General features: G+C 44.3%; 1 protein-coding gene across 1 annotated transcript in view; it reads right to left on the reverse strand.

The window, feature by feature from the left end:
- LOC126198283 (peroxidase-like) overlaps positions 1-27,675 on the reverse strand; it is a 187,754-nt gene that overhangs the window by 114,431 nt on the left and 45,648 nt on the right. Inside the window, exons 5-6 of the mRNA XM_049934712.1 lie at positions 25,419-25,600; positions 6,143-6,347 (exon numbers count right to left, since the gene is read on the reverse strand). Of these exons, the coding sequence (XP_049790669.1) occupies positions 6,143-6,347; positions 25,419-25,600 (387 nt within the window). The remainder of the gene's footprint in view (positions 1-6,142; positions 6,348-25,418; positions 25,601-27,675) is intronic.

Raw genomic sequence — 27,675 nt, forward strand, 5'->3', positions numbered from 1 at the left:
TCATCAAGGGTACACGAATGGGTCCTCAGCTCCGGAAGCCCATACCGATGATGTTTCGTTGAATGATTCGCGCACTGACACTTGTTGATGGCCCAGTACTGAAATCTGCAGCAATTTGCGGAAGGATTGCACTTCTGTCACGTTGAACGATTCTCTTCAGTAGTCGTTGGTTCCGTTCTTGCAGGATCTTTTTCCGGCCCAAGCGATGTCGGAGATTTGATGTTTTGCCTGATTCTTGATATTCACGGTACACTCGTAAAATGGTCGTACTGGAAAATCGCCACTTCATCGCTACTTCGGAGATGCTGTGTCCTATCACTCGTGTGCCGACTATAACACCCCGTTCAAACTCACTTAAATGTTTATTACCTGGCATTGTAGCAGCAGTAACCGATCTAACACCCGAGCCATACACTTGTTGTCTACTATAGGCGTTACCGACCGCAGCGCCGTATTCTGCCTGTTTGCATATCTCTGTATTTGAATACGCGTGCCTATACCAGTTTCTTTAGCACTTCAGTGTGTTTTCTGACACGTAAATTTGTATTCAATGTTAATAAATTTTCTGTTTTTAGAAGCGTTTTCTTTACTACTGATAGTCTTCGTTTTATATCCTCCCTACTTCGCCCATGGTCAGTTATGTTGCTGCCCAAATAACAAAACTCATTTACTACTTTTAGTGTTTTATTCCGTAATCTAATTACCTCAGCATCACCTGATCTCGCTCAATTGCATTCCATTACCCTTGCTTTAATTTTGTTCATTTCCATCTTATAACATCTTTTGGAGACACTATCCATTTCGTTCAGCTAATCTTGCAAGTAATTTGAAATTTCTGTCAAAATTACCATGTGATTGGCAAAGCTCAACTGTTTTATTTCTTTTCCCTGAACTTAAATTCATTTTCCAAATTTGTCATTCGCTTCCTACTTCTTCAGCGTACCGACTGTAAAAACCCAGTTTCACTCCCTTCTCAGCCACTGCTTCCTTTTCATTAATAATCCTGATCATATTGAGCACCGCAGCGGACAGATTTTAATGATTAATAAAAACCACTTCAGCTGTATAATTACACGTTTGTTATGCTAGAAACGGTTTCGTCTTAGAACGTCAATACCGATATTCTAAGAACCAAAGCGGTCATAGGACAATAAATGTATAATTATAAAACTGAGGTGATTTTCATTAGTAATTACAATCCTTTTCGTGTCATTCGGCTCTCACAACTGCAATGTGGTTTCTGTACAAGCTGTAGATAACCTTCTTGAGGTTGGAGCTCCTCTGTCCGCACTTCCTCGCAAATCTAGTGTTTTTGGAGACGATCCGCCTTGAGCAAAACACAGTTTTTATCTTTTCTTTTATTTCCCAGACATGTTTCACTGAAGTTCCAGCATCGTCAGTGGAGTTTTATCATCTTTCTATAAAGCTGTAGAAATGCTCATTACTACTTGAACGCACATAAGTTTGAGTTTTAAAACAGTATTTACAATTTTGAAAAACACACAAAATTTTCTTTATATACTTTTTTATCACATGTTGTGGTTTTCCTGCATTTTAATGTTTTTTATTGCAGTTGTTTTCTTTCATACTTTGTCATCTGCAACAGTATAGCACTTAATGAAGAACAATAATTTACTTCGAAATTTTACGTCTGGGAGCATTATGGTTATGCATTTCATTAAGTAATTCTGTGTGGAGGACCGTGTGCGTGTGTGTGTGTGTTTGCTATGCGTTTCACTTATTTTTTCTGTTTTTACGATTATCTTCAATAAAAGGTACACAGTGAAGATAATGGAGGAAGTAGAAAAGTAAGTAAAATATATTGCAAAAACACATACACAATCTTCCACATAGAATTAGTTAATGTTAGGCATTACCATAACATTGCCTGTCGTAAAATTTCGAAGTAAATAACTGTTATACGATAAGTTCTATGAGGCTGCAAAGGACAAACTGTGAAAGAACACAACTGCAACAAAAAAACATAAAAATCCAGGAAAACCACAACATGTGGTGAAAAGGTACACAAAACTTTGTCTTATTTTTCAAATTTGTAAATACTGTCTTAAAAACTCAAATTTATGTGTGTACATGCAGTGTTGCTGGTGCAGCATTTTGTGCGCGGACAGACATCTCAATCATGTACCACAAATGTTCGATGAGTGGCCAACTCATTCGATCGAATGTTCTTCAAGCCAATCGCGGAAAATTGTTGCCCGAGACATGGCGCATTGTAATCAATAAAAATTACATCGTTGTTTGGGAACATAATATCCATGAATGGCTGAAAATAGTCATCAAGAAAACCCATTCCACTACATGTAAACACATTCCACAGTGTCGTGGAGCCATCACCAGTATTCACAGCGCTTTGTTGATAACTTGACTCCATGGCTTCGTGGTGTCTCCACCACACTCGAACCCTACCATCAGCTTTTACCATCTGAAATCAGGACTCATCTGACCAAACCACAGTTTTCCAGTCGCCCAGGGTCCAATGGATACGCTCAAGAACCCAGGGGAGGCGCTGCAGCCGATGTCGTGCTGCTAGCAAACGCAGTCGCGTCGGCAATCTGCTGCCATAGCCCATTAACGCCGAATTTCGTGGCGCTATCTTAAATGGCTCTGAGCACTATGGGACATAACTAATGAGGTCATCAGTCCCCGAGAACTTAGAACTACTTAAACCTAACTAACCTAAGGACATCACACACATCCATGCCCGAGGCAGGATTCGAACCTGCGACCGTAGCGGACACGCGGTTCCAAACTGAAGCGCTTAGAACCGCACGGCCACACCGGCCGGCTGCGCTATCTTAAAGAACAAGTTCGTCCAACACCCTAAATTAATTTCTGCGGTATTCCTTCTCGGTAAGCTCTGACAAGTCTATGAAAACGTCACTATTCAAGGTCTTAAAGAGGAAGCGATCGGCCAATGCGTTGTCCGTAGTGAGAGGTAATGCCTGAAATTTGGTATAAGCAATTGCCGCCGCACTCTATTGTTGAGTGATAGCTGCCGGTCACTGCATTGTTCGTGATGAGAGGTAATGCCTGAAATTTGGTATAAGCAAATGCCACCGCACTCTGTTGTTGAGTGTTGGCTGTCGGTCACTGCATTGTTCATGGTGAGAGGTAATGCCTGAAATTTGGTATAAGCAATTGCCGCCGCACTCTGTTGTTGAGTAATAGCTGCCGGTCACTGCATTGTTCGTGATGAGAGGTAATGCCTGAAATTTGGTATAAGCAATTGCCGCCGCACTCTGTTGTTGAGTGATAGCTGCCGGTCACTGCATTGTTCGTGATCAGAGGTAATGCCTGAAATTTGGTATAAGCAAATGCCACCACACTCTGTTGTTGAGTGTTGGCTGTCAGTCACTGCATTGTTCATGGTGAGAGGTAATGGCAGAAATTTGGTATAAGCAATTGCCGCCGCACTCCGTTGTTGAGTGATGGCTGTCGGTCACTGCATTGTTCGTGATGAGAGGTAATGCCTGAAATTTGGTATAAGCAAATGCCACCGCACTCTATTGTTGAGTGATAGCTGCCGGTCACTGCATTGTTCGTGATGAGAGGTAATGCCTGAAATTTGGTATAAGCAATTACCACCGCACTCTGTTGTTGAGTGGTGGCTGTCGGTCCATGCATTGTTCGTGGTGAGAGGGAATGGCTGAAATTTGGTATAAGCAAATGCCACAGCACTCTGTTGTTGAGTGTTGGCTGTTGGTCACTGCATTGTTCATGGTGAGAGGTAATGCCTGAAATTTGGTATAAGCAATTGCTGCCGCACTCTGTTGTTGAGTAATAGCTGCCGGTCACTGCATTGTTCGTGATCAGAGGTAATGCCTGAAATTTGGTATAAGCAATTGCCGCCGCACTCTGTTGTTGAGTGATAGCTGCCGGTCACTGCATTGTTCGTGATGAGAGGTAATGCCTGAAATTTGGTATAAGCAAATGCCACCGCACTCTGTTGTTGAGTGTTGGCTGTCGGTCACTGCATTGTTCATGGTGAGAGGTAATGCCTGAAATTTGGTATAAGCAATTGCCGCCGCACTCTGTTGTTGAGTGACAGCTGCCGGTCACTGCATTGTTCGTGATCAGAGGTAATGCCTGAAATTTGGTATAAGCAATTGCCGCCGCACTCTGTTGTTGAGTGAGAGCTGCCGGTCACTGCATTGTTCGTGATGAGAGGTAATGCCTGAAATTTGGTATAAGCAAATGCCACCGCACTCTGTTGTTGAGTGTTGGCTGTCGGTCACTGCATTGTTCATGGTGAGAGGTAATGCCTGAAATTTGGTATAAGCAATTGCCGCCGCACTCTGTTGTTGAGTAATAGCTGCCGGTCACTGCATTGTTCGTGATCAGAGGTAATGCCTGAAATTTGGTATAAGCAATTGCCGCCACACTCTGTTGTTGAGTGAGAGCTGCCGGTCACTGCATTGTTCGTGATGAGAGGTAATGCCTGAAATTTGGTATAAGCAAATGCCACCGCACTCTGTTGTTGAGTGTTGGCTGTCGGTCACTGCATTGTTCATGGTGAGAGGTAATGGCTGAAATTTGGTATAAGCAATTGCCGCCGCACACTGTTGTTCAGTGATAGCTGCCGGTCACTGCATTGTTTGTGATCAGAGGTAATGACTGAAATTTGGTATAAGCAATTGCCGCCGCACTCTGTTGTTGAGTGATAGCTGCCGGTCACTGCATTGTTCGTGATGAGAGGTAATGCCTGAAATTTGGTATAAGCAAATGCCACCGCACTCTGTTGTTGAGTGTTGGCTGTCGGTCACTGCATTGTTCATGGTGAGAGGTAATGGCTGAAATTTGGTATAAGCAATTGCCGCCGCACTCTGTTGTTGAGTGATAGCTGCCGGTCACTGCATTGTTCGTGATCAGAGGTAATGCCTGAAATTTGGTATAAGCAAATGCCACCGCACTCTGTTGTTGAGTGAGAGCTGCCGGTCACTGCATTGTTCGTGATGAGAGGTAATGCCTGAAATTTGGTATAAGCAAATGCCACCGCACTCTGTTGTTGAGTGTTGGCTGTCGGTCACTGCATTGTTCATGGTGAGAGGTAATGCCTGAAATTTGGTATAAGCAATTGCCACCACACTCTGTTGTTGAGTGGTGGCTGTCGGTCCATGCATTGTTCATGGTGAGAGGTAATGCCTGAAATTTGGTATAAGCAATTGCCACCGCACTCTGTTGTTGAGTGGTGGCTGTCGGTCCATGCATTGTTCGTGGTGAGAGGGAATGGCTGAAATTTGGTATAAGCAAATGCCACAGCACTCCATTGTTGAGTGATGGCTGTCGGTCACTGCATTGTTCATGGCGAGAGGTAATGGCTGAAATTTGGTATAAGCAAATGCCGCTGCACTCCGTTGTTGAGTGATGGCTGTCGGTCACTGCATTGTTCGTGACAAGAGGTACTGGCTGAATTTTGGTATAAGCAAATGCCGCCGTACTCTGTTGTTGAGTGATAGCTGCCGGTCATTGCACTGTTCGTGGTGAGAGGTAATACCTGAAATTTAGTATTCTCGGCACACTCTTGACATTGTGGATCTGGGAATACTGAATACCCTAACGCTTTCAGAAATGATATGTCCCATGCGCCTAGCTCCACCTACCACTACGCATTCAAAGTCTGTTAATTCACGTCGTGAGGCCATAATCATGTCAGAAATCTTTTGACGTCAATTGCCCGAGTACAAATGACAGCTCTGCCGTAGCACTGTTCTTTTACACCTTGTGCACAGAATACTACCGGCAACTACTGTATAGACGTGTATATCGCTTTTTGTCGCCTCAGTGTATTGGAAAGTCTTGCTCTGTTTTGGTGTTGGTGGCCTTTCAGGGGTTACAATCTATTTCAACTGCTGTACTGTACTTATTTCTGTCTGTAATGAATCAGAGTACTCGTCAAGTACTTAAAGTGCGAGTTGGAATGAGTCTCGCAACGAGTACTGAAGAGAACAATTTTAGAAGAATATGACTTCTTCCTCAGCTTTGGTGCGATGGTTTGGACAGTGACAGCCTGACTGTGAGACCGTCGATCCTCGAAACGCGCCGCTGTTATGCGAACATCGCTTTAAGAGTGTTGAATGCCAGTAAAGTATGACTATTTGAGGAAAGCGCTCTCCGTACGTACAGGAGGTGTAGCAGGTGTCGTTCTGCGCCTGCAGGAAGCACTCCTGGTCGGGGCGCGCGCTCTGCGGCGGGAACTCTCGGCCGCGCCCGTCTCGCTGTGACGTCAGCAGGCCGCCGCGACGCTGCCGCAGCCGCTGCCGCTGCGACGCCGCCTCGTCGGCGCCGTACATCATGGACAGGTCCAGGAACGAGCTCATCCGGTTCATCTGCCGGCCACACACGCCGCACCTTACTCACACCTCGTGTCGCTCCTCAATATCCCTTACAATATTAATAACATGTCATTAGTAGACAGCGGATTTTAGGTAAAAACCTATTTTGTTCCTGAGTTCCTATTTGCATAAAAATATGTACTTATGCGTTTCATGACTATTTACACTTAATAGCGTTAATTCTATAGGACCTAAAAAAGCCTATTTCGACGTTACTGCCTATTTAGGCTTAATCCTAAAAAGTGCCTATATCATCATATTAGACAGTGGCTCCCAGTTGTTCCACACTATACGACAGATGGAAAAAATATTTTCTGCCCAGAGTGCAGCAATGTGGCTAGTTCATATTCGCTCATGCTTCGTATTTGCCTAACACTTCGGTCTTTTTTTATTTTTTTATATCGCTTTTCCTGTTCATACCAAATACTTTTTATAGATGTTTTATTATTCATATCTAAAAAATAGATCACGGATCTTCAGGTTGAAACCTATTTTTTTTCCTAAGCTCCAATTTGCATATAAGTTGGTACTTATGAGTTTCATGACTAACTAAACTGAATACCGTTAGTTCTATAGGACCTAAAATTGCGTATTTCGACGTTGACGCCTAATTTTGCCTATTTCGGCATCAAAATCCTAAAAAGTACCTATTTCGTTAATTTGACATAGAGTTCTTGTGTTTTCAAAGATTAGAAAAAGGAAGTAAACTTAGGGCTTTACGTCTCGTCAAAGGTGAAGGTCGTTAGATACTGTTTACAATTCCTTTGCTTACCTTACTACCAACAGCACTCGGCACTGTTGAATGGTCATCCATCCAAGTATGCGCCGAGCCCGACAGTGTTTAACTTCGTTGAGCGAATGGGAACCGGTCAAAGATTTGAGTTACACATTAGAATCGAACGTGGGAGTACTAAATGTTATATTTGAAAATATTTCGTTCGTAGGATTCTGGCCAGCTGTGTATTTTCGCAAAGAAACAGTTTCATAGGCTTTAAGCTGAGCACGGATTAAAAAATCACAGTGTTAATCGTAGACGCCCTCTAAAGCTAAATTACTGCCCTTCGCGCATTTTCTCGCTGCTGTCTACGGGCAGTCCGATCAAAATTCGTGAAAGGTATTATACGTGAATTTTCAGGTTCGAAAAATAATTTGCCAGTAGTGAGATGTTTTCATCTGAAGCACCGGTAGATTCCATTCGCTTGTTCAGAAGGGGCGGCCATCTGTCACGTGCCATATGTTCAGCAACGAGTACGGTACTTCCCCTACCGCTCCCATGCACCGCAGTAAAAGGAAAAAAAAACACACACAAAACAGGTCATCGTTCACTTTTTCCCAGCGGAAACAAATCAGAACATTGTGTAGCGACCGACGTGTTAAGTGTTACTGACGTGCTAAGTGCAAAATGAATTCTAGTTTCTGTGTGAGAATACTACGCCATGCCGAAAACAGCTAGTTCAAAGTCTACTCATATAAGGCAGTGGCTGCAAGATTTTCCGCATTATACAACAGATGGGAAAATTATTTTCTGCCAAGCATGCAACAAGGAGGTTACTTGATGTTTTTCTTAGACTTCTTATTTTCCTGTCACTTAGGATTCTTTTTTATCGCTATCCTTTAGTAATGCGGAATACTCTTTATATGCGATTCTAAACTGCATTTCCCTTTTCTCTCGTATTAGGTTTCGAGTGTTAAGAACTCTCAGTTAACTCAGCATTCAGATGGAATCGCACATAAAGCTAATGTTGAACGAAAGTCAAAATTGAAGCAAACTCTTTTAACCAATAAATGTGGTGAATCCTCCGAAAAAAACAGTTCTGCAGTGATTTGTGTCATGCACTTGTGGCAGCAAACATCCCCTTTCGGAAACTAGGAAACCCTATTTTTAGAGGTTTTCTTGAGAAGTACTGCCATCAGTCTATTCCTGAAGAGTCAACTTTACGTAAGAATTATGTGGATTCAGCTTACAATGCTGCATTGCACAGAATCCGAGAAGACGTTGGAGAATCTTGTATATGGATTTCTGTGGATGAAACTACTGACAGTCTTGACCGTTACATTGCAAACCTGATTATTGGCAAGCTAGATCCAGATGGTTCATCCAGGGCTCATTTGATTTACTCAAAACAGCTTGCAAAAACTAACCAACAAACAATAGCACAGTTTGTGAACAATGGGCTTAAGGTGCTATACCCAAACGGAGTGGATGAGAATAAGGTGCTCAACTATTAAAAGTGTTCTACCCATTGATGTTGCACGTAACTTGTGTAGTGCATGGGATCAACCGCTTAGCAGAGCAAGTAAGGCTACAATTTCCTAAAGTAAATAAAGTAATATCTATGGTGAAGAAAATTTTTAAGGCACCATCACGAATACAGGCATTCAAAGAACAGCTTCCAGATGTCCCACTGCCGCCAGAGCCTGTTGTCACCCGCTGGGGCACGTAGCTGATAGCAGCAGAATACTATAGTACGCATCTCTCAGCTGTCCAGAAGGTGGTTGAAAATATACCGGAGGATGCTGCATCCGTAACTGCAGCAATGGAGTTACTCAAAGATTCTTCTTTAAAACGGGACTTATCTTACATTAGGGCCCACTACACATTTATGGCAAGAATAATTTCACAATTAGAAGGCTCAGGGAGACCTATCTACGACAATATTTCTTTGCTTGAAGAAGTTAAAATGAAAATTAATGAAGAGCCAGGTGAAGTAGGGGAAAAAGTACGGGCAAAAATGCAAACGGTTTTGCAGACGAACACTCGCCTGAAGGAGTTGTGTGCAGTTGCCGACATACTTAGTGGAAAATCCAGCACTCCTGACTATAGCATTCCTGTCCAACATGTGCCGAAAATGAAGTACGCCCCTGTCACATCTGTTGAAGTAGAACGTCGTTCTTTTTCAGCGTATAAATTGATTCTGACTGACAAGCGCCACACCCATGTTCTCATTTTTGCGTGGAATATGTTCAAATGTGTGTGAAATCTTATGGGACTAAACTGCTAGGGTCATCAGTCCCTAAGCTTACACACTAGTTAACCTAAATTATCCTAAGGACAACCATACACACCCATGCCCGAGGGAGGACTCGAACCTCTGCCGGGACCAGTGTGGAAAATGGTTACGGATAGATAAAAAATACTTATTTACTTCGTAAATTTTGATACGCTAAAACTTAAACTCTCCCTCTCTCCCTATTTTACAAATATTGACCCAAATATGAAGTTGTGTGGCCTCATGACCACGAAATAAACAAAACGTATCTGAATCTGCGGAAAAAATTAACATTTGGCTCAACACTTGTAAAACTCTAATTACTCTCTCTCAAACCCCACCCTATGGGGAGAGAGGGAGAGTTTTAGTTTTAACGAATCAAAATTTACGAAGTAAATAAGTATTTTTTATTTATCCGTAGCCATTTTCCACGCAAAAATGAGAACATGGATTTTCTTGAATAACCGGGCCAACTACCAAGAATAAAAACAGATGTTTAAACAAAATGTACGTAGTTTTTTATGTATAATCTGATTCTGCAATGAAACATGGGGGTTCCCATTTGATATTTTAAAGTTGCCTCCCTCCCCATCCCCAGGGAGCTGGGGTCGCGGGCTAATTTTAGCACCAGCATATGTCCCCCTCGAAAATAATCAACTTTGGATTCTGCACATTTTTTCGTGTGAAGCTTATTTTTCGAGTTATTCTGATTTGTCAACTTAAAAATTACACCTTGTATACAAAGTTTCAGTTTGATGCAGTAGTCGTTAATTGTTTACGTAAAATCCACAAGATGGCGACTAGTGAGAAGCAGCCGTTGCACACTTTGAACTCGGCTACTTGCGAGGAAAATTCCCTATCGCACCACCCTCAGATTGAAAGGTAAGAGTGCGTAGTGGGTAGCCCGTCAAAACCTGAATAAAGATAAAGCATGAAAAGAGGAAGAAGGTGCACTTAACTGTGAAAAAAAAGCTAAGTAGAAAGAGTGAACGGTCAGAGGACAAAAAGTGCAATATAGCGCAACCGGGAAGAGCAACGGTGTCGTGGTTAATTGCCCACTTGTGCGCCTAGTAAAGAGAAAAAAATGATGACGGTGTTGGACTGGCAAACGGATGAGCCGCGTTCAAACCTCTGTTGTGTCACTTTTTCTCCCTGTCTGCTGCATTCAAATTTGTGTCTGTGTTGAGGTGTAACGTCCATTTGCAACACTTATATGCAAGGAAGGGATCCATAATGTTAGTTGATTCCACACAGCTTCTCTATTAGCAGCCGTAAGCAAGTGGCTTTCGAATGGGAACCGCAAACGTTTGATGACAAGACGACGAAACAACCAGAAAACACGTCTGGTGTGTCACACGTCGAATTAGTGACAGTACGTGTGTCATATGATAGGAGATTGCTACCGGCACGCCTAAAATGGACGCCTGGTAAGTCAGTGAGATTTGGCGTCTTGCCCGATTTAGGTATTCATTTGTATGTGAATGTGACCACTCCCAAGGAAAATAGTTTGTCAAACAAGCTGCAACAAACGAATGCAACAGTTTCACAATTAAAAGTTTCTCTTTTTGGACGTTCTAGGAATTACAATTACGAGCAACTTAAATTGGAAAGACCACGTAGATAATATTGCGGAGAGGGCGAAACAAAGACTGCGCTTTGTTCGCAGAATACTTAGAAGATGCGACAAACCCACTAAAGAGACAGCCTACATTACGCTTGTCCGTGCTCTGCTGGAATATTGCTACGCGGTGTGGGATCCTTACCAGGTAAGATTGATGGAGGACATCGAAAAAGTGCAAAGAAGGGCAGCTCGTTTCGTGTTATCGCGCAATAGGGGTGAGATTGTCATTGATATGATACGCGTGTTGGGGTGGCAGTCACTGAAACAAAGGCGGTTTTCTTTGCGGCGAAATCTCAGTCACCAACTTCCTCTTGTTGACGCCCACCTACGTAGGTAGAAATGATCATCATAACAAAATAAGAGAAATCAGAGCTTGACCTAAAAGATTTACGTGTTCCTTTTTCCCAGGCGCCATTAGAGAGTGGAATGGTAGAGAAGTAGTATGAAAATGGTTCGATGAACCTTCTGCCAGGCACTTAAGTTTGAATTGCAGAGTAACCAAGCAGATGTAATGTAGATGTATATGTAGACTTGAATTCCTTTGTTGTAAGATAATTCACACCCGTTTATTTGTTGTTTTCATTTCTTTGGGACGTGTGTGTGGTATCTCGCCTGCTCGCACTATTCGTCACTTTTACTTGCGACGGTAACGTATTATTACTACAGACTCATATTCTATAACCAATGTATAGTTTGGAACTACCAAGACTACAGAAAGAGAGAAAACATTTCAGTGACCGGACGGACAGTTCATAATGTTGTGAAATAAAAAAAAAAAAAGCACGAGAGAGTTTTGAACACGGCTCCTCCCCTTTGCTGCCCAGTCCCGAGACCACTTACCCATGACGCCGCGGCTAATCGCGTTGCTCAGTATTACTCTTCCGGAGCTTTGATCGTTCACTGTTTCTATTTTGCTTTTTTTTCATAGTTCAGTACACCTTCTCCCTGTTTATTATTATTATTATTATTATTATTATTATTATTTTTGCTTGATCTGTGTTCAGCTTTTGAAGGTCTATCTACTGGGCCATCTTACCACTAAATCTGAGGGGGTTACGATGGGGAGTTTCCCCACTTAGAAGCTCCTCTCTACTAGGTACAACAGGGCCTGCCGAATGCCACTCCACCAGTTCCTGCCAGTTCCAGATGGTGCTTATAGGGGTGCGTCCATCGTCGCTAGAGGGTTGATAACAAGCAGACGTAGGCGCTCATCTGTTTTTCGGAAATCGAACAAACAAAACTGCAAGAACGCTAAGCCTCGCTCTCACTCTGTTCCTGCTCTTCGTTCAGATCAAATCTCACGCACGGCAAAGAAGATGGACGATTAGTTCAACAGCCGTTAGCCTGGGGCGTCCGTCTTGGTCTGTTTTCCTGTACAGACCGGAGCGCATGTTTAGCAAGTGTTGTCTAGCCCAGGAAGTGATGCAATCCTCAATGCATTAAGCCGTATTTTACCGAATTTTAATTTCACCAACCGTGACGCGATGTTATTAGTGATTGACTGCCGCCGTAGCTGCCGCATCGTCAGATATTGCCGCTTACTGGTCATAACTCGCAGTCAAGTCAGGTAAGCTCACTTCTTCTTAAGAGTTCTCATCCTTGCTACGCCTCCCTTGCTCTTTCCAACCATTTATCAATACTTCGGGCTTGGATATTAGTCTTATGTTGTGTTCCTCATATCAGTAGTAGGCTTGGGGCACAACCAATGATGGCTGTGTTCACTATCTTGTTTGCTACTGGGACAGACCCTATTTTAAACTGTCTTTTAAAATTTTTGCTAACGATTCCCATGAAACATTACGCTGCAGTAGCTGCTTTGTACAGTTTTCAGTACTGTATATTGTCAGCGACACCCTCTCTTCACAAATTTCATTATTTATTGAACACTTCAACATTGTTGTTTTCCACAAGCCTGCCTTCTTATTATGTTATTTTGTTGAAACTGCTGTATTGGTGTTCTCTTATTTTCTGCTGTGCTTTCATTCCAGCCATTCTCATGTTCTGGAACAAAACCGCCATGTCTGTAAGTAAGTGAATGGATCCGATTGTTAACTGCCAACAGTTTTAGCAAACAACCACAGCCGTCAGCATACCTATCACATATGCAATGATAGCACCACTCACTCACGCTATGCCAGTTCAACAATATCGGCTCCTTCCTCATACGCATGCATACTGGAAGCTCAGTAGTCTTGAGATAGGTACGTGACGAGGAAAATAGCCTCACTACCTTAAATCGTTTTCATTCAAAATGAGATTAGGAACAAGACAGGTGGCATTGTGACACTTTTTTTTTATGCGATCCTCAGCGAATTCCTCTCTTGTGCCAACACCATCATCCCTGAGAGAGTAGCACTTACGACCTACGTCCTCAATTATTTGCTGGACGTATTCCCACCTCTGTCTTCCTCTACAGTTTTTGATCTCCACAGCGCCCTCTAATACCACGGAAGTCATTCTCTCATGTCTTAACAGATGTCCTATCATCCTGTTCCTTCTTCTTGTCAGTGTTTCCCACATATATTCCTCTCCTCTTCGATCCTCTGCAGAGCCCCCTCATTCATTATCTTATCAGTCCACCTAATTTTCAACATTCGTCTGCAGCACCACATCTGAAATCCTTCGATTCTGTTCTATTCCGGTTTTCCCACAGTCCATGTTTTATTATCATGCAAAGCCGTGTTCCAAATAGATTCTCAGAAATTTCTTCCTCAAATTAAGGCTTATGTTTGATACTAGTAGACTCCTCTTGGCCAGGAATGCCCTTTCTGCCATTGCTAGCCTGCTTTTAATGTCCTCCTTGCTCCGTCCGCCATTGGTTATTTTATGGCCTAGGTAGTAGAATTCCTTAACTTCATCTACTTCCTGACCATCAGTCCTGATGTTAAGTTGCGGTTCTGGGCGCTACAGTCTGGAACCGAGAGACCGCTACGGTCGCAGGTTCGAATCCTGCCTCGGGCATGAATGTGTGTGATGTCGTTAGGTTAGTTAGGTTTAATTAGTTCTAAGTTCTAGGCGACTGATGGCCTCAGCAGTTAAGTCGCATAGTGCTCAGAGCCATTTGAACCATTTGATGTTAAGTTTCTCGCTGTTCTCATTTCTGCTATTTCTCATTACTTTCGTCATTCTTCGATTTAATCTCAATCCACATTTCGTACTCATTAGACTTGTCGTTCCCTTCAGCATATCCTGTAATTCTTCTTCACTTTCACTCAGGATAGCAATGTCATCTGTGAACCGTATCATAGACAGCCTTTCACCTTGGATTTTAATTCCACCCTTGAACCTTTCTTTTATTTCTATCATTGCTTGTTTGATAAACAGATTGAACAGTAGGGGTTGTAGACTACATCCCTACCTTACACCCTTTTTAATCCGAGCTCTTCGTTCTTGGTCGTCCACTCTTATTATACCATCTTGGCACTTGTACATTATTTCCATCATTGCCTGTTTGATAAACAGATTGAACAGAAGGGGTTGTAGACTACGTCCCTACCTTACACCCTTTTTAATCCGAGCTCTTCGTTCTTGGTCGTCCACTCTCAATATACCATCTTGGCACTTGTACATATATTATATTATCTGTCTCTCCCTATACCTTATCCCTATTTTTGTCAGAATTTCGAACATCTTGCACCATTTTACACTGTTGAACGCTGCATCCAGATCGAGAAATCCAATGAACGTGTGATTCTTCTTTAGTATTGCTTCCATTATCAACTGCAACGTCAGAATTGCCTCTCTGGTGCTTTTACCTTTCCTAAACCCAAACTGATCGTCATCCTATCGAGTAGCAATTGCAGAAAAATGAACCAACTTATTTTTGTAGGCCTAGAAAAGATATTTGATAATGTTATCTGGCAGAAGCTGATCAGAGTGCTGAAGAACGCACGTGTAAAATACAAAACCATGAGGAAGCTACCTGGGTTCTACAAAGACGAAGTGACTGTGACTAGGGATATTCACACCGAACAAGAATAAAAAGTTAGAAAAGGTGCAAGACAAGGACGTGTTTTCTCTCCTCTTATATTCAATACCTATATCTATGAAACTATAGACTAAGTTCACGAAACGACTGAAATGAGTATCAAAATTAATGGACGGAAGATAGACTTCCTGCTATACGCAGAAGATATTAGTAGTCATCTGGTCGCAGAGACAAAAGAAGTTCTAGAGAAGGTCCTCAGAATAATGTGAAGGATTTCCTGTAAACAGTATGGCATGAGAATTAAAAAGAGAAAGACTGGTGTGATGGTATGAAGTGCTGAAGAAGGATATGAGCCTCTAAGGATGAGAATTGGAAGAGAGAAGTAAGAAGTACTGCAGGAATATATCTATTTTGGAAATAAGGAATGGCAGAAGCCAGAAGGAGAATTGTGAACTGAGTGCAGCAGACCAAAATTTACTAGCAAGATCATCAGTCTCTAAATCCAGAAACGGGCTTTGAAAGCATTTAATTGGTGTGTGATCCTATAAGATTGTGAAACTGGTACAATAGGAAACAAGAGAGAACACGGCTAGAAGCCTTGGATATTTGGTTCTAAGAGATCAGAAAGAGAGTAAGAAATACCCGTGGAGAGGTGCTGATAAGAATACAGGTAGCCAGATCTCTGTAAATGCACACCCAAGTAAGAGAAGAAAAACTCATAGGACACAACAACTTCATTACAACACTCGCAAAATAAGGAATCACCAGGGACGAACTCTAGATTAAAACTGAAGAAAGAGCAAAAAGGTGTGAATTTAAGGAGATGGGATCTGGATAAACAGAAAGAACCAGAGGTTGTAGAGAGTCTCAGAGAGAGCATTAGAGAACGACTGGCAAGAACGGGGGAAAGAAATACAGTAGAAGAAGAATGGGTAGCTTTGAGAGATCAAATAGTGAAGGCAACAGAGGTTCAAGTAGGTAAAAAGACGAGGGCTAGTCGAAATCATTGGGTTACAGAAGAAATATTGAATTTAATTGACGAAAGGAGAAAATATAAAAGTGCATAAAATGAAACAGGCAAAAAGGAATAGAAACGTCTCAAAAATGAGATCGACAGGAAGTGCAAAATGGCTAAGCAGGGATGGCTAGAGGACAAATGTAAGGTTGTAGAGGCATATATCACTAGGGGTAAGATAAATACTGCCTACAGGAAAATTAAAGAGACCTTTGGAGAAAAGAGAAGCACTTGCTTGAAAATCAAGTGCTCAGATGCAAACCAAGTTCTAAGCAAAGAAGGAAAAGCAGAAAAGTGGAAGGAGTATATAGAGGGTCTATACAAGAGCAATGTTCTTGAGGACAATATTATGGAGTTGCAAGAGGACGTAGATGAAGGTGAAATGGGAGATATGATACTGCGTGAAGAGTTTGAGAGAGCACTGAAAGACCTAAGTCGAAATAAGGCCCCGGGAGTAGACAACATTCGATTAGAACTATTGATAGCCTTGGGAGAGCCAGTCCTGACAAAACTCTACCATCTGGTGAGCAAGATGTATGAGACAGATGAAGTACTCTCAGACTTCAAGAAGAATATAATAATTCCAATCCCAAAGGAAGGAGGCGTTGACAGATGTGAAAATTACCGAACTATCAGTTTAATAAGTCACAGCTGCAAAATACTAACGCGAATTCTTTACAGACGAATGGAAAAACTGATAGAAGATGACCTCGGGGAAGATCAGTTTGGATTCCGAAGAAACGTTTGAACACGCGAGGAAATACTGACCCTACGGCTTATCTTAGAAGATAGAGTAAGGAAAGGCAAACCTACGTTTCTAACATTCGTAGTCTTAGAGAAAGCTTTTGACAATGTTGACTGGAATACTCTCTTTCAAATTCTGAAGGTGGCAGGGATCAAATACAGCACTTACAATTTGTACAGATGCTAGGCAGCAGTTATTAGAGTCGAAGGGCATGAAAGGGAAGCAGTGGTTGGGAAGGGAGTGAGACACTGTTGTAGCCTATCACCAATGTTATTCAATCTGTATATTGAGCAAGCAGTAAAGGAAACAAAAGAAAAATTTAGCGTAGGAATTAAAATCCATGTAGAAGAAATAGAAACTTTGAGGTTCGCCGACGACATTGTAGTGCTGTGAGATACCGCAAACGACCTGGAAGAGTAGTTGAACGGAATGGACAGTGTCTTGAAAGGAGGATGTAAGATGAACATCAACAAAAGCAAAACGAGGATAATGGAATTTAGTCGAATTAAATCGGGTGATGTTGAGGGATTAGATTGGGAAATGAGACACTTAAAGTAGTAAATGAATTTTGCTATTTGGGGAGCAAAATAACTGATGATGGTCGAAGTAGAGAGGATATAAAATGTAGATTGGCAATAGCAAGGAAAGCGTTTCTAAAGAAGAGAAATTTGTTAACATCGAGTATAGATTTAAGTGTCAGTGAGTCGTTTCTGAAAGTATTTGTATGGAATGTAGCCATGTATTGAAGTGAAACATGGACGATAAATAGTTTAGACAAAAACAGAATAGAAGCTTTCGAAATGTGGTGCTACAGAAGAAAAAAATGGTTCAAATGGCTCTGGGCACTATGGGACTCAACTGCTGTGGTCATAAGTCCCCTAGAACTTAGAACTACGTAAACCTAACTAACCTAAAGACAGCACACAACACCCAGCCATCACGAGGCAGAGAAAATCCCTGACCCCGCCGGGAATCGAACCCGGGAACCCGGGCGTGGGAAGCGAGAACGCTACCGCACGACCACGAGATGCGGGCTGCTACAGAAGAATTCTGAAGATTAGATGGGTAGATCACATAACTAATGAGGAGGTATTGAATAGAATTGGGGAGAAGAGAAATTTGTGGCACAACTTGACTAGAAGAAGGGCTCGGTTGGTAGAACATGTTGTGAGGCATCACGGGATCACAAATTTAGTATTGGAGGGCAGCGTGGAGGGTAAAAATCGTAGAGGGAGACCAAGAGGTGAATACACTAAGCAGATTAAGAAGGATATAGGCTGCAGTAGGTACTGGGAGATGAAGATACACTCCTGGAAATTGAAATAAGAACACCGTGAATTCATTGTCCCAGGAAGGGGAAACTTTATTGACACATTCCTGGGGTCAAATACATCACATGATCACACTGACAGAACCACAGACACATAGACACAGGCAACAGATCATGCACAATGTCGACACTAGTACAGTGTATATCCACCTTTCGCAGCAATGCAGGCTGCTTTTCTCCCATGGAGACGATCGTAGAGATGCTGGATGTAGTCCTGTGGAACGGCTTGCCATGCCATTTCCACCTGGCGCCTCAGTTGGACCAGCGTTCGTGCTGGACGTGCAGACCGCGTGAGACGACGCTTCATCCAGTCCCAAACATGCTCAATGGGGGACAGATCCGGAGATCTTGCTGGCCAGTGTAGTTGACTTACACCTTCTAGAGCACGTTGGGTGGCACGGGATACATGCGGACGTGCATTGTCCTGTTGGAACAGCAAGTTCCCTTGCCGGTCTAGGAATGGTAAAACGATGGGTTCGATGACGGTTTGGATGTACCGTGCACTATTCAGTGTCCCCTCGACGATCACCAGTGGTGTACGGCCAGTGTAGGAGATCGCTCCCCACACCATGATGCCGGGTGTTGGCCCTGTGTGCCTCGGTCGTATGCAGTCCTGATTGTGGCGCTCACCTGCACGGCGCCAAACACGCATACGACCATCATTGGCACCAAGGCAGAAGCGACTCTCATCGCTGAAGACGACACGTCTCCATTCGTCCCTCCATTCACGCCTGTCGCGACACCACTGGAGGCGGGCTGCACGATGTTGGGGCGTGAGCGGAAGACGGCCTAACGGTGTGCGGGACCGTAGCCCAGCTTCATGGAGACGGTTGCGAATGGTCCTCGCCGATACCCCAGGAGCAACAGTGTCCCTAATTTGCTGGGAAGTGGCGGTGCGGTCCCCTACGGCACTGCGTAGGATCCTACGGTCTTGGCGTGCATCCGTGCGTCGCTGCGGTCCGGTCCCAGGTCGACGGGCACGTGCACCTTCCGCCGACCACTGGCGACAACATCGATGTACTGTGGAGACCTCACGCCCCACGTGTTGAGCAATTCGGCGGTACGTCCACCCGGCCTCCCGCATGCCCATTATACGCCCTCGCTCAAAGTCCGTCAACTGCACATACGGTTCACGTCCACGCTGTCGCGGCATGCTACCAGTGTTAAAGACTGCGATGGAGCTCCGTATGCCACGGCAAACTGGCTGACACTGACGGCGGCGGTGCACAAATGCTGCGCAGCTAGCGCCATTCGACGGCCAACACCGCGGTTCCTGGTGTGTCCGCTGTGCCGTGCGTGTGATCATTGCTTGTACAGCCCTCTCGCAGTGTCCGGAGCAAGTATGGTGGGTCTGACACACCGGTGTCAATGTGTTCTTTTTTCCATTTCCAGGAGTGTATTTGCACAGGATAGAGTAGCATGGAGAGTTACATCAAACCTGTCTATGGACTGAAGACCACAGCAACAACTTAGATTTTCTTTGCGGGACTGGTTATGGTGAGCTTCCAGGCGTTCAGACTCGTTGTTGTTTCCGTATTTTGCACAGTATTTCGACGTCCTGCCCAGCCGCCTTCTTCGAGTGCTGCGAGTTGTGTTATTTGCAGTAGCTACCTGGATTCCAACATTCCAACCAGACTCCGAATTATGGTATCCAGATCATCAAACATGGCGGACCTTGGAGTGAAAATAAAAACGCTTAAGAAGGAGGCTGAGACTCAGGCAGAGGAAGAGAAGCCATCTACTGTGACAATATTCGGAAAGACAGGTAGACTCCTAAAGAAATACGGTATCCAGTATATTTCGGTCCCATCAGCGAAGATAAAAAATTTTCAATGAACTTTCATTCTGCAGTGGAATCTGTGGTGGTTTGAAACTTACATTAGTGCCGAATTAACACTGCGTGCCGGACCGGGAGTCGATCCTGGGACCTTTGCTTTTCGCAGGCATGTGCCCCACCGACATTTTTCGGCGGAGGTTGGGGGGCGAGGGAGGCGCAGCATCCCCCTCACCCCTTCTAGCCCATCCTGTCCCTCTCAAAAAATACCTTCTACGACTAGGTTCTCACCCTATAACCCTCCCATGCGTTTTGTTAAGGCGAAACGTGGAAACACGTTATACTTCTCTTCAGCGTAATATAACAACAACGGTTCATTCTCGAATGAAAAAGAAAAAACTCGTTTTCAAAACACAAACACCGTCATCATCATCATCATCATCATCATCACCATCATCAATATCATCATTTACAGTTTGGTTTCAGTTTCCCTTGCCTGTTTCAGTTCCAAGTAGACTACAACTAATCTATCCACATCTGCCTAGAATGCCCAGTATTTATTTTCCCTTGAAGAGTATATTTGTATATACAGGGTGGTCCATTGGTCGTGACCGGGCCAAATATCTCACGATATAAGCGTCAAACGAAAAAACTACAAAGAACGAAACTCGTCTAGCTTGAAGGGGGAAACCAGTTGGCGCTATGGTTGGCCCGCTAGATGGCGCTGCCATAGGTCAAACGGATATTAACTGAGTTTTTTACAATAGAAACCCTCATTTTTTATTACATATTCGTATAGTACGTAAAGAAATATGAATGTTTTAGTTGGACCACTTTTTTCGCTTTGTGATAAATGACGATGTAATAGTCAGAAACATATGGCTCACAATTTTAGACGAACAGTTGGTAACAGGTAGGGTTTTTAAATTCAAATACAGGACGTAGGTACGTTTGAACATTTTATTTCTGTTGTTACAATGTGATACATGTATTTTCGTGAACTTATCATTTCTGAAAACGTATGCTGTTACAGCGTGATTACCTGTAAATACCACATTAATGCAATAAATGCTCAAAATGATGTCCGTCAACCTCAATGCATTTGGCGATACGTGTAACGACATTCCTCTCAACAGCGAGTAGTTCGCCTTCCGTAATGTTCGCATATGCATTGACAACGCGCTGACGCATGTTGTAGGGCGTTGTCGGTGGATCACGATAGCAAATATCCTTCAACTTTCCCCACGTCAGATCCGATGAACGTGCGGGCCATGGTATAGTGCTTCGACGACCAATCCACCTGTCATGAAATATGCTATTCAATACTGCTTCAACCGCACGCGAGCTATGTGCCGGACATCCATCATGTTGGAAGTACATCGCCATTCTGTCATGCAGTGAAACATCTTGTAGTAACATCGGTAGAACATTACGTAGGAAATCAGCATACATTGCACCATTTAGATTGCCATCGATAAAATGGGGGCCAATTATCCTTCCTCCCATAATGACGCACCATACATTAACCCGCCAAGGTCGCTGATGTTCCACTTGTCGCAGCCATCGTGGATTTTCCGTTGCCCAGTAGTGCATATTATGCCAGTTTACGTTACCGCTGTTGGCGAATGACGCTTCGTCGCTAAATAGAACTCGTGCAAAAAATCTGTCATCGTCCCGTAACTTCTCTTGTGTCCAGTGGTAGAACTGTTCACGACGTTCAAAGTCGTCGCCATGCAATTCCTGATGCATAGAAATATGGTACGGGTGCAATCGATGTTGATGTAGCATTCTCAACACTGAAGTTTTTGAGATTCCCGATTCTCGCGCAATTTGTCTGCTACTGATGTGCGGATTAGCCGCGGCAGCAGCTAAAACATCTACTTGGGCATCATCATTTGTTGCAGGTCGTGGTTGACGTTTCACATGTGGCTGAACACTTCTCGTTTCCTTAAATAACGTAACTATCCGGCGAACGGTCCGGGCACTTGGATTATGTCGTCCAGGATACCGATCAGCATACATATCACACGCCCATTGGGCATTTTCATCACAATAGCCATACATCAACACAATATCGACCTTTTCCGCAATTGGTAAACGGTCCATTTAACACGGGTAATGTATCACGGAGCAAGTACCGTCCGCACTGGCGGAATGTTACGTGATGCCACGTACTTATACGTTTGTGACTATTACAGCGCCATCTTTTACAAAGCGAAAAAAGTGGTCCAACTAAAACATTCAAATTTCTTTACATACTACACGAATATGTAATAAAAATGGGGGTTCCTATTTTAAAAAAACGCAGTTGATATCCGTTTGACCCTTGGCAGCGCCATCTAGCGGGCCGACCATAGCGCCATCTGGTTTCCCCCTTCAAGCTAGAAGAGTTTCGTTCTTTGTAGTTTTTTCGTTTTATACTTATTTCGTGAGATATTTGGCCCGGTCACTATCAATGGATCACCCTGTATGCGTACCACTGTAACAAAGGCGCAGCCGACAACCGATACGGCCACGTGCAAAAACGTCAGATAACAAATAATTTTACAAAGTTCATTATAGTACCAGTTATTAAAAGCACCGCCGTGATGAAGGCCACATGCAACATTAGGCGAAACTTTGGACTACAGCACATGCCTGGAATAATGTTATTTAAGATGACAACGGTCATGGAAACCTGCCTTCGCACTTATCTACTGTAATGTTTGTGAAATGTGCAAGTGCCAGAAAGAATGGCCTGAATGGAATCAAGCTCGTAAGCTATGTAGCGCAGTATACGAGCAGAAAGTGAGTAAGGCACATGGAAGATGAAGAAGTACTCTTCCTTGTGGGAGACGTATTTTTTGTTATTTTCCTTCATTGCAGCCTGTTACTTGTCATTTAAATACAGGCTGCACACATTCTCCATGCATCGATAATGCTGTTGTGTGGGAGGAAAGATGACTGTTACACCGGACTCAGTCAGTCAAAAAAATGGCTCTGAGCACTATGGGACTTAACATCTATGGTCATCAGTCCCCTAGAACTTAGAACTACTTAAACCTAACTAACCTAAGGACAGCACACAACACCCAGCCATCACGAGGCAGAGAAAATCCCTGACCCCACCGGGAATCGAACCCAGGAACCCGGGCGTGGGAAGCGAGAACGCTACCGCACGACCACGAGATGCGGGCCTCAGTCAGTCGAGAGACGTTACAGTAATAGGAGATATGAAAGCAAATGTGAAATCTATCAGCCGCAAATGTGCCTGCACGTTTCATAGCTCGAGCCACGTTAACCTGCCCACACACCATAAAAAGGTAAGGAGATCTACACACATGGAGATTACCATTTGGTGGAGTTTAAGGCACGTTTCCGTTTCTTCTTATTCTGCCAGCCTGATAATCGTAGCTGAGTTCGTCTCATAGCGACGTTTAATAACCCCGCCAAGTTTTCAAAGAAACAGCCAAATGAATCTCTGATTCTGTGTTTACACACGCAAGGCTGTGACCAGAGAAGTTCGAGAAGCTGTAGCAGCTTTATTCTCCCGGAGTTGGCAATAAAAAGTAACAGACAAAAATCTGTTTGGGAGGGAACTCACAGGGGAGTAAGCGGGTACGCCAACGTTCAAGAGACAATTGCCCTTTGGCGGCGCGCTGGGGTGGACATGTGGGCAATCGATTCTGCCAGTCTCCGATGTACTCGTAATTGTTTGATTTGATAACAACTAATTTGTATATGAATCATGTGGTTAGGTCAGCGTTTTCATACTGCTTTCTTTCACTGTTTAAAATGTCGCGGAGCTGTTTGCTTATTGAGTTCCTCTCACTTCCAGTTTAATTGTCTTTGTACAATCTGGCCGCAGTTCAGTTTATTCATGTGTTGAGTTAGTGTTTTCATAGAGCTCCTTTCACTGTTTAAAATGTCGCCGAGGTTTTTGTTTCATTGGTTTTCTATACATCGCCTACTTAATTGTCTGATTTCACTCCACATTCTGTGTATATTAGGCCACGTGACTGTAGGTCAATTTGTCAATGCTTGAGGCGAGTAAAAGGCTCTTGTAATTTTTGTGTATAATGTGTATATTTTTCGTATGTTGCCCTACCTAAGTATTACGTTAATAGCCATTTCTATATACTGTATGAGATAATTAAGAAGTTCAAGCTACTATCTCATCTCAGTCTCCATGTCTCAGTAGTGTTTTGCTCTTGTGGTTAGAAGTATGTGTTCTCCACCACCAATTTAGTGTTAATGGTAAGGTTTTTTTAACGAACGTTGTGTATGTTCGTTATTCAGTGTACCACAAGACCAAAGTGTGGAGTTATCCATACAATAAATGGTATCTCAATCTTCACTTGTAAAACGTAAACTTCCATGGCCGCAAATGTCATAATCAATAAAATTTTTCGGGCTATTATGCCGTGGTCGAATGGATTTCATATTTAAACCCAACGTTTCGTCTCCGACTGCGAAGGACATTTTTCAAGGAGTATCGCAACTTCTTCGAGTGTCCGATTCACACCTTGGCCCGCTGCAGACTGCACCAAAATTCCCTCTTAGCTCGATGACGCGCAGTCGCGTGGCGTCACGTGTTTTGAATAGCCCAGAACGTTTTATTAATTGTGAAAATTTTCACTCTTTTAGTTAACAGCCAGTACCTACTGCACCCTCATGATAATACTTAGATGACTGGTCCTGATAAGAAACGGGATACTACGAGAACTGAAATATATGTGCCGTGAGCGCCATGTAACTTACGATTCATTAACTTGGAATTTAGACCCCTTTATCAGGTTTCTTTTGTCTAACTGAACCGCTAATTGGCTTGGTTATCACTTCTGTCTGTCACGGCTACTCTAGAGATAAACCACTATCTTCCAAACCGAGCGAGGTGACGCAGTGGTTAGCACACTGGACTCGCATTCGGGAGGAAGATGGTTCAAACCCGCGTCCAGCCATCCTGATTTCCCTTAATCGCTTCAGGCAAATGCCAGGAATGTTCCTTTGAAAGGGCACGGCCGACTTCCTTCCCCATCCTTCCCTAATCTGATGGGACCGATGACCTCGCTGTTTGGTCTCCTCCCCCCAAATCAACCAACAACAATAACAACAATTCATCTTCTAACTTTCAGCATGAAAGGGGGTCATAGCAGCACGTGAATTCGAACGGAGCAGTAACGTGACTATCCAGTGAACGGCTTTATCGTGCCGTGACATTTCAGGTCGTACAGGGTACGAAAATGGGAATGAGCGTTTGGCGTCATTGGCCGGCCGCCTTGGTGCAGGTCGTATAACATTCGACGCCACATTGGGAGACCTGCACGCCGGATGGGGATGAAATGATGATGAAGACAACACAACACCCAGTCCCTGAACGGAGAAAATCCCCGACCCAGCCGGGAATCGAACCCGGACTACCTAGGACGGCAGTCCGTCACGCTGACCATTCAGCTATCCGGGCGGACCGTACAGGGTATGATACTAACCGAGAGACCAGAGTACGGTTTTCCACACAACATGTAGAGTAGAAAACATAGAAAAACAAATTGTCGCATTTTTGACCGGGAGACCCCCGTCTGGAGTAGTTCGGCCACTTGTTGCAAGTTTTTCTACTTGGCGCCAGTTGGGCGACTTGGATACGCAGCGCTGAAGACAGCCGCCAGCGGTGCTGCGTACGGACCTGGTCGGAGGGCGCCAGCGTGCAGGCGGCGGCGGTGAGCGTCCTCACGAGGGTCATGCAGCGCCGGCCGAACTGCGAGTAGAAGGCGTCGTCCCGCGGGATCTGGATGGCGATGCACGTGTCGGGCGGCTCCTCCAGCAGCTGGCCCGTCTCCGAGCAGCAGCTGATGGGCCGGCCCTGCTCTGTGGACACCACACGACAGCAGCTAGCGGTGGCTGGCAAAATGAAAAGCTGCACAGAGTCGAAAACAGTGTCCTCGACAAACAAAAACGAACTGATACATTTGCAACAACTTTTAGGAATACAAGCTGTTCGCTGGTGGCACCGTCCACTACAATGGCACATGTCGCTGAACTGGCAGAGTTTACCGAAGTACATTGTCTGATTAAAACAGTGAAGCATCCAGAAGACAAGGTTGAATACCAATGTAACTCCGTTGACGTACTCACCATCAGCGGGTCTGCAAATGATTAGAGTTGTAATTCTCTGTGACAGGGAGAACGCTCACTACAGCGCTTTAATGTTTTTCGTGTTCTGTGTAGTTACTGGGCCTAGTAGGGCACAAAAGGAGCGCGAGTAGCGTCAGACGTTTAGTAATCATACTCGTGACAGCGTTAGCAGCACTTGACAGAAGCCGGCCGCTTTGGCCGAGCGGTTCTAGGCTCTTCATGTCCGGAACCGCGCTGCGGCTACGGTCGCAGGTTCGAATCCTGCCTCGGGCATGGCTGTGTGTGATGTCCTTAGGTTGGTTAGGTTTAAGTAGTTCTAAGTCTAGGGGACTGATGACCTCCGATTTTAAGTCCCATAGTGCTTAGAGCCATTTGAGGAAGTCAATAACGCGCTGATCCACCTCTGGCCCTTATGAAAGCAATTATTCGGCTTGGCAATGATTGACAGACTTGTTGGATGTCTTCGTGAGGATTATTGTGCCAAATTCTGTCCAGTTGACGCGTCATATCGTCAAAATCCCGAACTCGTTGGAGACCGCTGCCCATCATGCTCCAAACGTTCTCAATTGGGGAGATCTGGTGACCTTGCGGGTCCAGGTGCGATTTGACAAGCACGAAGACAAACAGTAAAATATCTCGCCGTCTGTGGGCGGGTATTATCTTGTTGGAATGTAAGCCCATGTTGGCCTACCATGAAGAGCAACCGAACGGGGCGTAGAATATCGTCGACGTACCGCTGTGCTGTAAGGATGTCGCGAATGACAACCAAAGGAGAACTGCTTCGAAAAGAAATGGCACCGGCAGATCGTCACTCCTGGCCGTCGGGCCGTATGGCGGGCGCTGAGTGAGTTTGGTATCCCACCGCTGTCCGCGGCGTCTCCAGACACGTCTTCGACCTGAAATTTCATTGGCTGGAGGATGTAAGGGGTCCGCAGGCCCTTACTACTAAGTTTGCGCTCACACAGGTCGACAGGACAACCATCCAGTAGTGTGTGTGCAGGTCGTGAGAGCTAGAGGGGGTTCACCGGAGTGCCGAGTGCTGCTTGGGTAGATTCCCGCGAGGCGGGAAGAACTGGGCGGAGAGTTAGAGTGTGGAGAGTGCGGAGTCAGGGTGTGGTAGATTCCCGCGAGGCGGGCAGAGCTGTGCAGAAGCCAGCAGTTGAATTAATGCAAATTACCGGCAAAGGGAGTGGCCAGCGCCGTGGTGTAACCCCTTTGTGTTAGGATTATACGGGAAAGTGAGAAAGTTTAGTTACAGAGTGATTTCAGTGATATTAAGTGCCGCTATTGAACTTCCGCGTCTACCGCGCCGGCATTACTTGGATTACAGTGATTGGATGTTGCGTGTGACGATTAAGAATAATTAAAGAAACCTGTGCTGAGATTAACCATCATTAACAGTGTATTGACGAAGGCAGTGGCTGTCTCCTTATTTTGTGCTTCTGCTGAGAATACAGATCTTGTTTGTGAAACGGTGTTGTGTCCTTCTTGTCACCAAACAATACGTATTACAGTATTTGCGAAGGACAATACGGAATGTAACATCCCCTGAGCAGTCCAATCCGATTGCCAGCCCATTAGGTACACGGTCACATTAATTAATTATCTAATTTTGGGCTGCTATTCAGATCCCGAACGAGCGGATAAATAAAAGGGTCTGTTACAAGGAGAACTGCCGCGGTGGCCGAGCAGTTCTAGGCGCTTCCGTCCGGAACCGTGTGGCTGCTAGTGTCGCAGGTTCGAATCTTGCCTCGGGCATGGATGTGTGTGATGTCCTTAGGTTAGTTAGGTTTAACTAGTTCTAAGTC

This window comes from Schistocerca nitens, chromosome 1, assembly GCF_023898315.1.
Source record: "Schistocerca nitens isolate TAMUIC-IGC-003100 chromosome 1, iqSchNite1.1, whole genome shotgun sequence".
Lineage (NCBI taxonomy): Eukaryota > Metazoa > Arthropoda > Insecta > Orthoptera > Acrididae > Schistocerca > Schistocerca nitens.